Here is a 13,838-nt window from a genome sequence, read left to right on the forward strand (position 1 = left end):
ATAGCTTCACACAGTCCCCAGGGCAGTTCCCTGCAGATTACTGGGGGGAAAGATAGAACTTTAATAAAGGGAAAATTCCTCTGTTGGGCGCATGCCCAGTAGAAACCAAAATGGCACAGGGGAGATGCTTCTATGAGGCATGCACAGTAAAAGCCAAGATGGCAACCACAGAGGCCTGCCTGTGTAGCCTGGGAAAAGGATTGGATTGGATAAGGGACAAAGACCCCCGCCTCCCGCCAGGGAAGATTTAGGAAATGTGTTGGTTAGGGAGAGAACCCAGTGAAGCCCCCAAATGATTGGGAAGTTGATTGGTTAGTTTGAAAGCCCACCTGGTCCTCCCCAAGCCGGAGATAATATAACCCAAGTTTAACAAAGTGCTCCCTCACCTGTAACATGTGCTTGCCCAGTTGGCTTGTGCGTTTTCTCTCCATAGCAGCCATGTGACCCTAGCAGCCACCTGAGGCCCATGACAGACAGTGTGAGCCTGGGTACAGCAGCACCAGCCAAAGTGCAGCAGGAAACAGATTATGCTAGCTGGATGGGGACAGACAAAGACTGGAATGGACTAAGCTTTAACATGGACCAAACCAATGGCGCAAAATGTCTGGACACGTTCTATTTCTCGGCCTGATAAAGACAAGGTTGGACTTTTTCCATGATGGGATGGATGGAGATGAGACACTGGGAACCCGGGGTAGCCTTCTATTTCCACCCAAATAAATCTTACCACCAGACCTCATCCTCCCACGCTTTTCTTGAGACTCTGTGAAAGAACACCATTTCCACCAGCAAAACAATCACTGACATAAGTACCTCTGGTCAGTGACTTCAGTTCTCATCTTCCTTTTATAGCAAAAATAAAAGAATTATCTCTACTGGTGCTGTCCAATAGAAATGTAATGCAAAGCATGTGGGTGATTTTTAAAATTTTCTAGTAACAACAATAAAAAACTAAAAAAGGAGCATATGAAAAATTTAAAATGTTATTTAACCTAACATATCCAAAATATTTTAACATGTAATCAATATAAAACAAAATTTGAGCTATGTTTTTCATGTTGTCTTTGGAATCCAGTGTCTATTTTATACTTAATGCTTGTCTCAGTTCATACTAGCCACACTTCAAGTGTTCAGTAGCCACCTGTGACTAGTAGCTGCCATATTGGACAGCTAGGTCTATACTCGCCAGCTCTGATTCCTCCCCTACCATTTGCTCTTGAACCCCCTCATGTCAGACTTTTGCCTCCACCATTCCACCCAGTTTGTTCTTGCCAAGGTCATCAGTATCTTCCATGGTCACTTCCATGGTCAGTTCTCAACTGACCTGACCCATCAGCAGCACTTTGTACAGCAGATCACTCTCTTCCTCTTGAAACACTTTTTTTCAGTTGACTTCTGAAATTTCTCTCTTGTAGTTTTCCCAGTAGCTCACTGCCTGCTCCTTCTCAGTCTTCTTTGCTAGTTCTTCATCTTTTTTCCAAACTTTAAATGTGGGGGTGCCCCAGGTTCAATTCTTGGACCTCTTCTCTATTCTTTCCGTACTTTTTCCTTGATGATCTAAATCACTTTCCTGATTTTAAAAACCATCTAAATGTGACAGCTGCCAAACCAAACTGGCTGCCCAGACCTCTCTCCTAACTCCAGTCTCCAGACTCAGGATATCCAGGTGCCTACTCAACATCCTTACTTAGACTTCCAATGTCTAACCCATCTCCGAATTCCTCTCCCATCCACTAAGCTCTTAAATGGCAACTCCATCCTTTCAGTTGCTCAAGCCAAAAACTTTGGAGTCATTCTTGACTCATCTCCAATCCCCATACTCTATCCATCAACAAATGAGTTCTACCCTAAAAATGTATTCAGAGCCCTGACCAGTTTGGTTCAGTGGCTAGAGCGTCGGCCTGTGGACTGAAGAGTCCCAGGTTCGATTCGGGTCAAGGGCATGTACCTTGATTGCGGGCATATTCCCAGTAGGGGGTGTGCAGGAGGCAGCTGGTCGATGTTTCTCTCTCATGGATGGTTCTAACTCTCTATCCCTCTCCCTTCCTCTCTGTAAAAAGTCAATAAAATATATTTTAAAAAAATGTATTCAGAGCCCTGGCCTGTGTGGCTCAGTTGGTAGAGGGTAATCCCATGCATCCAGAGGTGATTGGTTGATTCCTGGTCAGGGCACATTCCCGGGTTTCCAACTTGATCCCCAATACGGGCTGTGCATGAGGCAGTGGATCAATGTTTCTCTCTTCCTGTCCCTTTCTCCCTCTCTAAAATCAATAAAAACATATATTTTAAAAAATGTACTCAGAATTTGACCTCATCTCAGAGTGACTTTAAATCAGGTCCGATCATGTCATTCTTCCGCTTAAACTCTGTGATGACTCCAGTCTCACCAAGGGTGAGATCCAAAGTCCTTACCATGGCCTCGCAGGGTCCTCATGAGCTGGCCTCCTGCTCCATCTGGGCCTCCTTGCCTTCCTCGAACACCTTCTTTCTGTTCTAGCCACTCTAACCTCCTTATTCTTCCTCCTTCCCTGCTCTTGCCTCAGGGCCTTTGTGTTGGATTTTCACTCTGTATGGAATGTTCTTGACCCAGATATTCACAAGGCCAACACCCTGCTTCCTTCAGGCCTTTACTCAAGTGTTACCTTATCAATGAGGCCTCCCCTGACCACTACACAGGACATGTGTACATTATAGATAAAATAATGCCCTCTGGCATGCCCATCCCCTTAAATATTTATCCTTTGTAATTGCTACTATTGGACATATTCTATATTTACTTGTTTTTGTTATTCTTTCCCTAATTTGAATATAAACTCTTTGAGGTCACGGCCTTTGTCTGTTTGTTTGGAACTATATTCCCAGTGCCTAAAACAATGCCTGGCACATAGTAGGTACTCTATAAATATATGTTGAACGAATATATGATACTGCTTATAGACGAACAAGTCATCAAATGAAGGAAGGATGAGTTTGGCCCAGAGTAGAAGAATATGGTCAAGAGGCTGGCTCTGGGCTGTACTGCCTTGGTTTAAATCCCAGCTCTCTCCTTGTTGGCTGTGACCGTAGCAATCCAGTTAATCTTTCTGTACCTGGGTTCCTTGTCTGTGAAATGAGAAGGGTGTCAATGCCTCCGTTTGGGCTATGTGAGGAGCATATGAGATTCTAGGCATGAAGCTGCCCAGGTGGTACTGCCCAGTCTGGTAAATGTTAGCTATTTTTTTTATTATACCATGTAATACTACTTTGGGAAACATAACTATGTAAAACACATACAAATTAGGTGGAAGATTAAAGAAAATTAAACTGCAGACCAGGATAGGGGAATTTTATTGTATTTATAAAAGAAAAAGTAGGTCAAAAATTAAATAGGATGAACTGGATGCAGTTGTGTTTTGGCTCCAGGCAGCATAAAACACAGGCAGAATCTTCATCCTTGGGAATTCCTGTTGCAGAAAGAAAGAACAAGCTCAATCATGGGGACTGAAGAAAGGGCAGGTTAGGGCATGGACAGTTGAAACCAGGGGGATGGATGTTCCAGTGTTAAGACTGTCTGGGTCCCAAAAGGACCTCATTCTTGAGAAGAGAACCCTTGTGCACTGTTGGTAGGATAGTAAATTGGTGCAGTCACTATGTAAAATAGTATGGAGGGTCCTCAAAAAATTAAAAATAGAGCTACCCCATGACTCAGCAATACCCCTTCTGGGTCTTTACCTGAAGAAATCCAAAACACGAATTCAAAAAGATATACACACCCCTATGTTCATTGCAGCATTATTTACAAAAGCCAAGATATGGAAGCAACCCAAGTGCCCATCAGTAGGTCATTGGATAAATAAGAGGTGGTACATGTATACAATGGAATATTACTCAACCATAAAAAAGAATAAAATCTTGCCATTTGCAACAACATAGATGGTTCTAGAAGGTATTATACTAAGTAAAATAAGTCAGACAGACAAAAACAAATGCCATGAAATAAATTTTAAAAAGAACCTCATTGTTAGCCCCAGTTCTGCTAATCTTCTTCCACTGAGATCCCAGGCTGATCACTTGCCTTGAAGTCACTGCAGGGTTAGCTTAGGTATTCCTTCTGCCACACACATTCACCCTACCCCTTATGTCTCATACCATTTATCACAAATTAAATAATCCACTGTACAAGTACTTGTTTAAGTTTTGTCTGTCTCACTGCATTATGAATTCCATGAGAGCAGGGACCACTGCTGTCCTTTTCCCTGCTATTCCCTCAGCTCAGAGACTGGCACATAAAAGTCATTGGATGTTTTTTTTTTAATTCTTTATTAGTTAAGGTATTACAAATGTGTCCTTATCCCCCCCATTAACCCCCACGTATTGGATGTTTTTAAGAGCCAGGAGGACAGACAAATCTGAACCTCAGTTCCTTACAGGGCTGTTAGGTGGACATGAAGGGTGGTGGGTGCAAAAGTGTGCCGTCTGCCAAATCATTTGACTCTGCACTATCAAGGTGGAAGAACTTATTCTTATTTTATGTTTTCCCAGGCCCACCAGTGATACCCTGGTATTTGCAGCCGTTGAGCTGGAGGGGGAACAATGGCCATAGCAGCCTCCAGGCCCCTCCTGCTGCTCTGTGAATTTGAGCTCTGTGAAGCCTCTGGCTTTTAACCTGCAGGAACAAAGCCTGCATTCTTAGGACTCGGCCCTCCATGGGGGCCACTCCACCCTACTGGGCCTTGTGGGAGCCATAAAGCAGGTGAATGATGACCTAATCCCAGCATGAGAGGCACAAGGTAGGCATTATTCTTAGAGGCATTAGGGACCTTAGAGGTGGTCAGTGCTAACCCCCTCCTTTCACGGAGGAAGAAATAAGGCAGCCAGCTTGCTGTGTACAGTGAGTTGGCTGCAGAACCAGACCTGGGGCTCAGATGTGCATCCTGCCTCCCATCCTGGTTCTCACCCCTCCTGCAGCTGCCCATCAGCCTGCTGCTGCTTGTATCTCCTCAGGACTGAGATTGGTGAGATCTCTGAGCTCTTGGTGTCTAATTAGGTTGGAAGGAAGGTAAGAGGGCACATGGAGAAACTGGATTTGCTTACTAGGTCCAGAAGTGCCTGGCAAAGTCATGCTGGGACACATTTGTGCTCACAGTTGAAAATCAGCCTAAAAAATATAGCAGAGTTTCTCCCAACAGTCGTGTCATTCTTGGGAAACTGTCCGCTAAGTGGGCTTCTTGTGAAGAAACTAAAGAGAAGCAGCAGGTCTCGGTTGGGCCTGCCAGTCCCTGACTTGGAGCCAGCTGCTGCCCCTTCTTTGCCTCAGTTTTCCTCCTCTGTAAAATGGGAAAGCTCGTTCCTCATCTTCCCTGACTCCCAGTGGGAATGTGAGGGTCAGTGAGATGAGGTGTCATTCCCCTCTCTCCCCTGCTTGAGTGCTGCACACACTAGTCTACCTGAGGGTGTTGGGAAGGGCTGTCTTCCTTTGACGTTATAGTTTTGTGAGCTTGGCAAGGAACCCAGAGCACACCTCTCAGATCACACCCAACAGACCCGGCCCGGACACTTGTTAAAATTCAGGTTCTTGGGTCCTATCCCAGAACGATTGAGTGAGTTATGTTTTTGGACACAGACGCTGAGCCCAGCCCCTTGCTACACATGGAGACACGGCAGTGGATAAGATTCAGTCGCTATCACACATTTTCTCCCCTTCCTCCAGTTCCTGATGTGTGTCAGGAGGGCTTGGCAGAGCCCCATGCTTTTGGAGAGGAGGAGGTTCTTTCCTCTTCCTGCTGATCCTTGGGGAAGGAAGCCTCGGAGCTCCCTAGATATGCACATACACACATGTGCATGCACACCCATACACGTACACATGCATACACTTACACATGCATGTATTCCCACCTGAGCTTCTGCAACAGGGCCGCCAGGATGCTTTCCAATGCCATCTGCTTTTGGTCTTCACACGTGCCGTCCACTTGACGCCCAAGCAACACCTTTGCTCCTTGCTCCTCGTTTCTCTCTCTATTCCATTAGAAAAAGAGAAACAGCTGAGGTTGCTCTTTGGGTAGGATGTGGAGAGGCCTGGGAAGGGCCAGGGCAAAGGGAGCAGAGCAGGGTGTGTCCCTTTTCTGACATCTGGTATCTAATCCAACTGAATTAGATTCAGCAACATTTAGGAAAGCAGTATATATGTAGTGAAGAGTAGAGGCTCCAAAATAGACATTTGCAAAATATCTCCCCACAGATTACTTATTAATTACAAAAGGGAAAATATTAACTTTTCTCCCAGCAGACACCATGTTAACCAAGTGATCAAAGTTATCACCAATAATGGGTCAAATCGACCTCATGTGTCTCCTGAGACAATGCACTGAGAAGGACACTTCACTTCTGTTGCTTACTCTGACTCTACTAATCGTGAGGAAGCATCAGGCAAGTCCAATATGAGAGACATTCTATAAACAACTGGACTTTACTAAACAAATTCGTCAGGACTAAAAGACAGGAACTGTTCCTGATGAAAAAAACTAAAGAGACATGACAACTAAATACAACCCATGATCCTGAATCAGGAAAAGAAATACCTGTTATAAGGACATTTTGGGATAACTGCTGACATTTTAATAGGGACCCTAAGTGATAATTATACTGTGATTATGTAAGAGAATGTCCTTTTATTAGCTATTGGGAGACACCCACAGTAGTATTTAAGGATAAAGGGTTATGATGACTGCAATTTACTCTCAAGTAGTTCTGCACTAATAATAATAAGAAGAATAAGAATGATAAATGTGCACATGTGTTTGTATGTATAGGTCTATATCTAGCTATAGCTATAGACGAGTAAGCAAATATGATAAAAATGTTAGAAATTATTGAATATAGGGAAGTATATGTGGAAGTCCTTTGTACCATTGATGCAACTTCTCTGTAAGTTTGAAATTTTTTCAAAATGAAAACTGAAAAATGGACGGGCTGTGGAGTTTGGCTGCTTGGACCCCAGATCTGCCACTCTTTGGTGTGTGTCCTTTAGAAGCTATAAATGGCTCCAGACGATGGGGGTAAGAGTCCTGCTTTATAGAGTTGTTAGAGCAAATAGGAAATGAGGAATAATGGCTAATACTACCAAGGGCTTACTGTGCCCAGCACTGTGCCAAGTGCATGTAAATATCCCAACGCACAGCCTTTGGTTCTGGCACAGAGTAACGATCTACTGGTAACTACCATCAGTGTTGTTACTATTGGAGCCCAGCATAGGGAGAAGCACATAACAAGTGTTCAACGGTCATTTAATAGCTAGAGGTAAGCTGAGATTTGACACTGGGGTCCTTCTGCTACGGCAAGTCCAGAAATGACAGATGCTTTGCAGAGGAAGAAACCAAAGTTGGTCCCTCCAAACTCTGATGCAGTTGCAGTGTGGAAAGAAATTCCTAGAACTTCTGCTTACACCTGCTGCCTGCTCATGATGTCCTGGAGCTTCTTGCGGGCATACAGCTGGCCCAGCACCTTCCGATAGCTGTTGTTGTAGATGGCATCTGCATACCGTGGCATCCTATGTGGGAGGAGTCAAAGGTCAAAGGGTGGTCTGGTGGGCCCAGGTGAGGGGACAGAGGTGGCTGCATTCATTAGGTCTCTGTTAGGTCCTTGTATTGCCCTTTTCCCTGTTCATCCCCAGAGAGAGTTGGAACCTGGGCTAGCCAACCTCTTTGGAGCTCAGAGTCTGTCCCCCTCCCAGAGATGGCAGTGGGGGCTGCCTGAGGAGATGGCTGAGGCCAGCTGATGGCTGGATTCTGCATCCTCTAAGCACCCCTCCTCCAGCAGGGATGGTTTTGGGGTGGCGGAAATCCAGGCCCTGTTGGCAGGACTGCTTACCTGAGGGTCGGGGAGTGTGAGGAGCAGTGGCAGCCACCACTGAGAGTTAGGACCATGAGGAAGAACACCCAGAGCGGCATCCTTCACCCTTGTGGTGGCACCTGGAAAGCGATAGGAGGGGAGGTCAGATGTAGCCATAGTCACAGGGATGCCCTTTGCTGGCTGGGCCCAACCCTAGACTTGGCTTCGTGCAAGCCTTGGTCTTTGTCCTTTGGAATAGTAGGGTAGGAAGAAGAACCCAGACTCTGGAAGTCAGACAGACCTGGGTTCAAGTTATGACTCTGCCAGTCACAAGTTCTGACCTCATTTTCTCCATCTGTTGTTGTAATGTACCCCGCGAATCACACAAGGATGCCTCAAGAAGTCGAATTAAGGAGCCACATTTATTTCAAAGCCGGCGGCTATGAGGGGGCAAATGCTCTCTAAATCTTGTAGTGCCTGAGTGAGAGCAATAGCCAGCTTATAAAGGCAAAAACCACATCCTGCAGACATTGGAATGTGGAATTATCTTGCAAAAGCAGTTTTACAGAAGCAAAATTGAGCAAAGTTAATAATCTCTAAAGGTTATCTATAGTTTCAGTTCCTAGAGCCACTGAGTTAAGGAAAGCAATTTTGTGGTTCTGGTCCTCAGACACAGGAGAATAACCTTTGTGATGTGGGCTGGCAACATAATGGGGTGATTTATGTGAGTTTCCGGGTCTCAATCTGGAAACTGAGGTAACTACCCTATTGTTTAAGCAAGCAGGTGTGTACAGAAGCCAGAATAGCAGGGTTAAAATTCAAACAGCAGTTTTTACCTGAGATGAATGTTACTATGCTTCATTGCGTCACTGTAAAATGGGCATGATAAAGCTATCCTGCTGACCTCTTAGGGTTGAACAGAAAATTAAAAATAATGGTGAACTACCCCTTCCTGTAAGGCAGCGGTTCTCAACCTGTGGGTCGCGACCCCTTTGGCGGCCGAACGACCCTTTCACAGGGGTCGCCTAAGACCATCCTGCATATCAGATATTTACATTATGATTCATAACAGTAGCAACATTACAGTTATGAAGTAGCAACGAAAATAATTTTATGGTTGGGTCACAACATGAGGAACTGTATTTAAAGGGCAAGAAGGTTGAGAACCACTGCTGTAAGGCATTATACATGGAATTCAAGCCTCAGCAAGGGATAGCAGAAGAGCAATCACCTTCCCTTAGTCTCTCCTAAGTCACTCCCCACCCCCCTGTGTAGCACTGACAGTACTGAGCAGGGTTAACAGCTCAGTCTCTGAGTGAGACAAATTTGAGTCCATATTCAGGCTCTGCCACGACTAGCTGTGCATCCCAGGATAAGTGACTTCTCCTTTCTGGGGCTCATTTTTCCTATCCATAAAATGGAATTGATAACTCTACCTACTGCATAGGGTCCTTGTGAGCATTGATGAACCAAGGCCCCTGTAGTGTGGGGAATTCGCCACAAAATTTTCTTTGCTGATCTAATATTAGACCTGCTCAGGTAGTCTTTTTAGGCATGGGCTGTTTTGTTTTTGTGTGGAGTTGGAGGGAAGGGAAGTCTATAAATCTTACTCTAGACCAGTGGTTCTCAACCTTCCTAATGCCATGACCCTTCAATATAGTTCCTCGTGTTGTGGTGACCTCCAACCATAAAATTATTTTCATTGCTACTTCGTAACTGTAATTTTGCTACTGTTATGAATCGTAATGTAAATATCTGATATGCAGGATGTATTTAGGCGACCCCTGTGAAAGGGTCATTCAACCCCCAAAGGGGTCGCAACCCACAGGTTGAGAACCGCTGCTCTAGACACTTAGATTTCACCGAAGAGTTTGAGTCCTGAAAGAGACCAAGGAGCCTGGGGAGCTTGTGCAGCAGAAGTATCTCATAGATCACGTAATTGCCCTTAATTGGGGCCTGCTGACACCATACTCTGCAATCAGAGGAAGGACTGTCAACAGGGAAAGAGCCCTCCTCTTTTTGAGGGGGAGGTGCGGGGGGGGGGGGAGGTGCCTCCGTTGTCAACCCAGTCCTGCCCTGGTGTGACTCAGCCACCAAGGAATTGGGTCTTTCCATCTCCCATGGCTCCCTCCCCCCACTTCAGTAGGATATCCACTCCATGGGGATACAAACCCATCCAGAAGCCTCACCAGCCCCCACCTGCCCCCCCACCCCCTCAAAGGCAGGACCCTACCTTTCTCACGATTACCCCACATTGCTCGATTTGCTCCCTGGTCCTGCTTCGGAACGATTTCACACAAGCCGGTTCAGCTCTGGCAGGGTCCACCTTCCTTTCCTGGGCTCTCTTGCCCTCTCAGGGCATCATCCCCCTTCTCCCAGACACTGGGTCCTGACCCAGGGATACCCTGAGACCCAAGGGAGCACAATGGGGTAGCTCAATGCGGGCGGATCCCCACACCCCCAGAGCTGGAGGGAGCCACCATCCAGGCCTGTCTTCAGCCCTTTCATGATGTGTACCCTCCCTCCACCTGACTCCAGACAACCCTCCAGTTCCTGCTCACTCACTACCTCTAAGCAAGTCTGTCCTATTTCCAGGTGGCTCTTCCTGTTAGGAAGTTTTTCTCATCGTGTCAAGTCCAAGTTTCCTTATCCTGCAAATACTTGCTAAGCTTCTGATAAGGACTGGGCTAGAGAAAAGATGAGAACAGGGCATCTGCCCCCGAGGGCTGCCCCTTGATATCCACCTGCCATGCCACCCAGAGCTCCTGCACCTTCATCCACGCGACAAGCCCCTTGGATGTGTTTTGCATCTCACTTAGGCCTTTGATCCCCAAAGCAAGGACCTTCAGTGTTCTGTCCTCAACACACTTTCCATGTGGCTCCCCCTTTCCTAACCTGAGTCCATCTCCAGCGTTTCCTGAGCAGGGAGATGTTTGGAGGCAAGGAGAGCCCCTTGACACAACCACTGCCTTTCCTGTCTCCCAGCTTCAGCCTGGGCTTTCCTCTTCATTGTTGATCTTTTATTTTATGTATTTATTTTATATTTTAAAAATATATTTATTGATTTCAGAGAGAAAGGGAGAGGGAGAGAGAGATAGACTGGCTGCTTCCTGCACACCCCCCACTAGGGATTGAGCCTGCAACCCTGGCATGTGCCCTCACCCGGAATCGAACCATGACCTCTTGGTTCATAGGTTGACATTCAACCACTGAGGCACGCCAGCTTGGCTCTTTGCTGATCTTTTAAAGACTTGAGCACATCTATGCCCCTAACAACCCCACTCGCCTGCACAGAAGTCCCCCCCTCCCCCCGGCCCCACTCCCTCCAGAATAAGCCAAAATCCCTGCTCTTGGCCTAAGCCCTCCCTTGGCCTCCCCACCTCCTGCCCCTTCTCCAGGGACTGGCACAAGTGATTCTCAGCCCCTGTGCCCTCCTGGCCTGCCCAGCCCACCTTCCCCTTCCCCTTTGGGGAGATCTTCACTTTATAGCTGAGGAAATGAGCCCAGAGAGGAGAGGGCCTTTACCTATGGTTCTCCATCAAATTAGTTTTGGTGTGTGCACTTCAGAATGGCCCTCGCAATTCCCAGGCCACCTGATTTCCTCCTTTCCGCAGGGCAGCCTCCCAGATACAATACCCTATTCACAGCGCTCCCCATTCATGGGGCACTTCAGAATTCATCACCTGCATGTGGGAATGGGGTCTGCCCTTCGTCACTGGTCTCTGGGGAAGAAAGGGGGGACAAACAGGAACACCTGCTTGGTTGGCTTGTCCTTACACTCAATGGTGTAGGGCAGGGGTGGGGACCGTCCGGCCCATGGGCCATAAAAGGCCCACAAAATCATTTGGTCTGGCCCTGCCAAGGCATTAGGGGTAAGTTAATTAAATGTTTGACCAAATATAGCAGGCTCGGCTATGGTGGCTCAGTGGATAGAGCATTATCCCATAGACCAAGAGGTCCCGGTTCGATTCCCTGTCAGGGTACATACTTGGGTTCGAGTTGCAGTCTTGATCCCCAGTAGGGGGTGTGCAGGAGGGAGCTAATCAATAATTCTCTCTCATTATTGATGTTTCTATCTCTCCCTCTCTCTTCCTCTCTGAAATCAATAAAATATATTTAAAAATATATATATAGAAGGCTAATTTTTAACTTGATAATTTTGTATGACCCATGAATGATGTTATAAATATCCAAATGGTCCTTGGCAGAAAAAAGGTTCCCCACCCTTGGTTTAGGGAGTAGAAAATAACCTGATAAGAGGGCAGACTTTGGGGGGCAAGTCATAGTAAACACAGTAACCCCTTGCTCATTCAGAATGAGCAACTATGTAGTCTGGTCAACCAAGTGGCACAGCATCTGCCATAAACCAAGTGCCCCAGGGATGGGTCAAGACACCACTGTGCCCTTTGAGCTGTGAGAACCCAATCCATGGGGTTGAAAATCCCATTGGACAGAGATGGGAAACAGTAAGAATCCAGCTTATGCTAAGAGTAGAATAGAGGCTGCATCACCGAGGATAAAATAGCTGTTGACAGACACATTCCACATGATCAGTCTAAAGAGCTAGAATTCACTGATTTAAGTGTAGCACGAATCCAACAACATCATCGACAACTCCTTGATGTCTCCAAAGCATTTTAGAGTTTATTATCTGTCATTATGAGGGTCAGTTAGCTTTCCGCACTGCTTGCAAACCAATTCTGGGGTTAGATATATGTGAGTTCGTCTGGATTCAGGTAAATGGGCACTTGTCTACACCAGGTGCCACCTTTCGCCAGCCTTCATGCCACAGATGCCGTGAGAATTCGGCAGAAGTGCCTTCAGCTAACGACAGAGGTCAGGTCTCAAGTGCCCAAGCTAGCAAGGCCACTTTTCAACATCTAAGGAGAAAATATTTTACCTTTCTTTTTCTTTTTCTTTTTGTAAATATATTTTTATTGATTTCAGAGTGGAAGGGAGAGGGAGAGACAGAAACACCAATGATGAGAGAGAACCACTGATGATGGGCTGCCTCCTGCATGCCCCCCCCCCCCCACCCACTGGGGATTGAACCCACATCCACATGCCCTTGACCGGAATCAAATTTAGGAGCCTTTAGCCTATAAGCCGATGCTCTATCCACTGAGCCACACCAACTAGGGCCTTTTACCTTTCTTAATATTCCTTGTATTTTAAGGACCCTGGTCTAGTTTATAAACTGTTTCACCAATAGTGTTCCAAGTCTTAGGAAATCTACGCTTTTCACGAGGAATTGTCTAGAATTGTCACCCAAGAGAGTGACACCCCCACCTCCTTTCAGAAAGGGTTTGCGGTGGCTTATGATGAAAGACACAAATACTTCAAGACCATTAAAGCAGAGATCGGGAAATAAGCATGAGGGTAATGGAGCGCTCCAAGGGCAGGTAATTGTGTCTAAAACCTAGAGGAATGATTGCGGCTGCAATTGAGCAAGAAAGCGAAATGTTATCAATTTCCAGGCAATTATGTTGAATCGGTCCTGAGCGATCGATGCGCGGTATTGATTTGCACCGCCACTTGGCTCCTTTCCGACCCATACGGAATCCTGTTGTTGACAGGAGAATCTAGCCAGCCCACGTCTTGCCGCAGAAGCCTGCCTACACACACTCAAAGGAGCATGGAGACCTCACCCGCCTCCACAGACACCTGCAAGATGTCTGTCTGCCGGCTGCTTCTCCATGGGTTGAGGTGCCGCACGTCCCAGGCAACCTCAGTGTGGTGCCAACCATTAGAAGCGCGTTCCAGATCCCCTAACGAGGGGCCTCAATGTACTCACCAGACCACGGCCAAGAGGATGGCGGTAGGCCTCTTTGACTTGGTGCTTCTGAGATGGTGAGAAGGTCAACTTTCATGCTCCCTTCCAGCCCAGCCCTTAGGAACACCCCCTCTCACCTGTGATGTGGCAGGTCTCCCTCTGCTATGAGGCGCTGCTCCAGTTCCACGGCCCTCAGCTCGCCGTTTGCTTCGGTGGCTGCGCGGCACTGCCATCATTTATACCTTCATTTTCCTAAGTG

General features: G+C 46.6%; 1 protein-coding gene across 1 annotated transcript; it reads right to left on the reverse strand.

The window, feature by feature from the left end:
• Window positions 1-5,825: 5,825 nt before the first annotated feature.
• GHRH (growth hormone releasing hormone) lies at window positions 5,826-7,925 on the reverse strand. The gene is made up of 3 exons (XM_023754320.1): window positions 7,846-7,925; window positions 7,421-7,525; window positions 5,826-5,994 (listed from the first exon to the last, which is right to left on the reverse strand). The coding sequence occupies exons 1-3, from the start codon at window positions 7,923-7,925 to the stop codon at window positions 5,853-5,855; spliced, it is 327 nt and encodes a 108-aa protein (XP_023610088.1). The 3' UTR covers window positions 5,826-5,852.
• Between the last annotated feature and the right edge of the window lie 5,913 nt (window positions 7,926-13,838).

Source organism: Myotis lucifugus, unplaced genomic scaffold (genome assembly GCF_000147115.1).
Source record: "Myotis lucifugus unplaced genomic scaffold, Myoluc2.0 scaffold_60, whole genome shotgun sequence".
Classification (NCBI taxonomy): domain Eukaryota; kingdom Metazoa; phylum Chordata; class Mammalia; order Chiroptera; family Vespertilionidae; genus Myotis; species Myotis lucifugus.

Bases quoted from the DNA above. Each gene is read 5' to 3' on its own strand.
- GHRH (XM_023754320.1), bottom strand. From the start codon at position 7,925: ATGCCGCTCTGGGTGTTCTTCCTCATGGTCCTAACTCTCAGTGGTGGC. The intron at 7,526-7,845 runs GTAAGCAGTCCT...CCTCCCACATAG, and splicing joins TCACACTCCCCGACCCTCAG to GATGCCACGGTATGCAGATG. The intron at 5,995-7,420 runs GTAAGCAGAAGT...CTAATGGAATAG, and splicing joins ATCATGAGCAGGCAGCAGGT to AGAGAGAAACGAGGAGCAAG.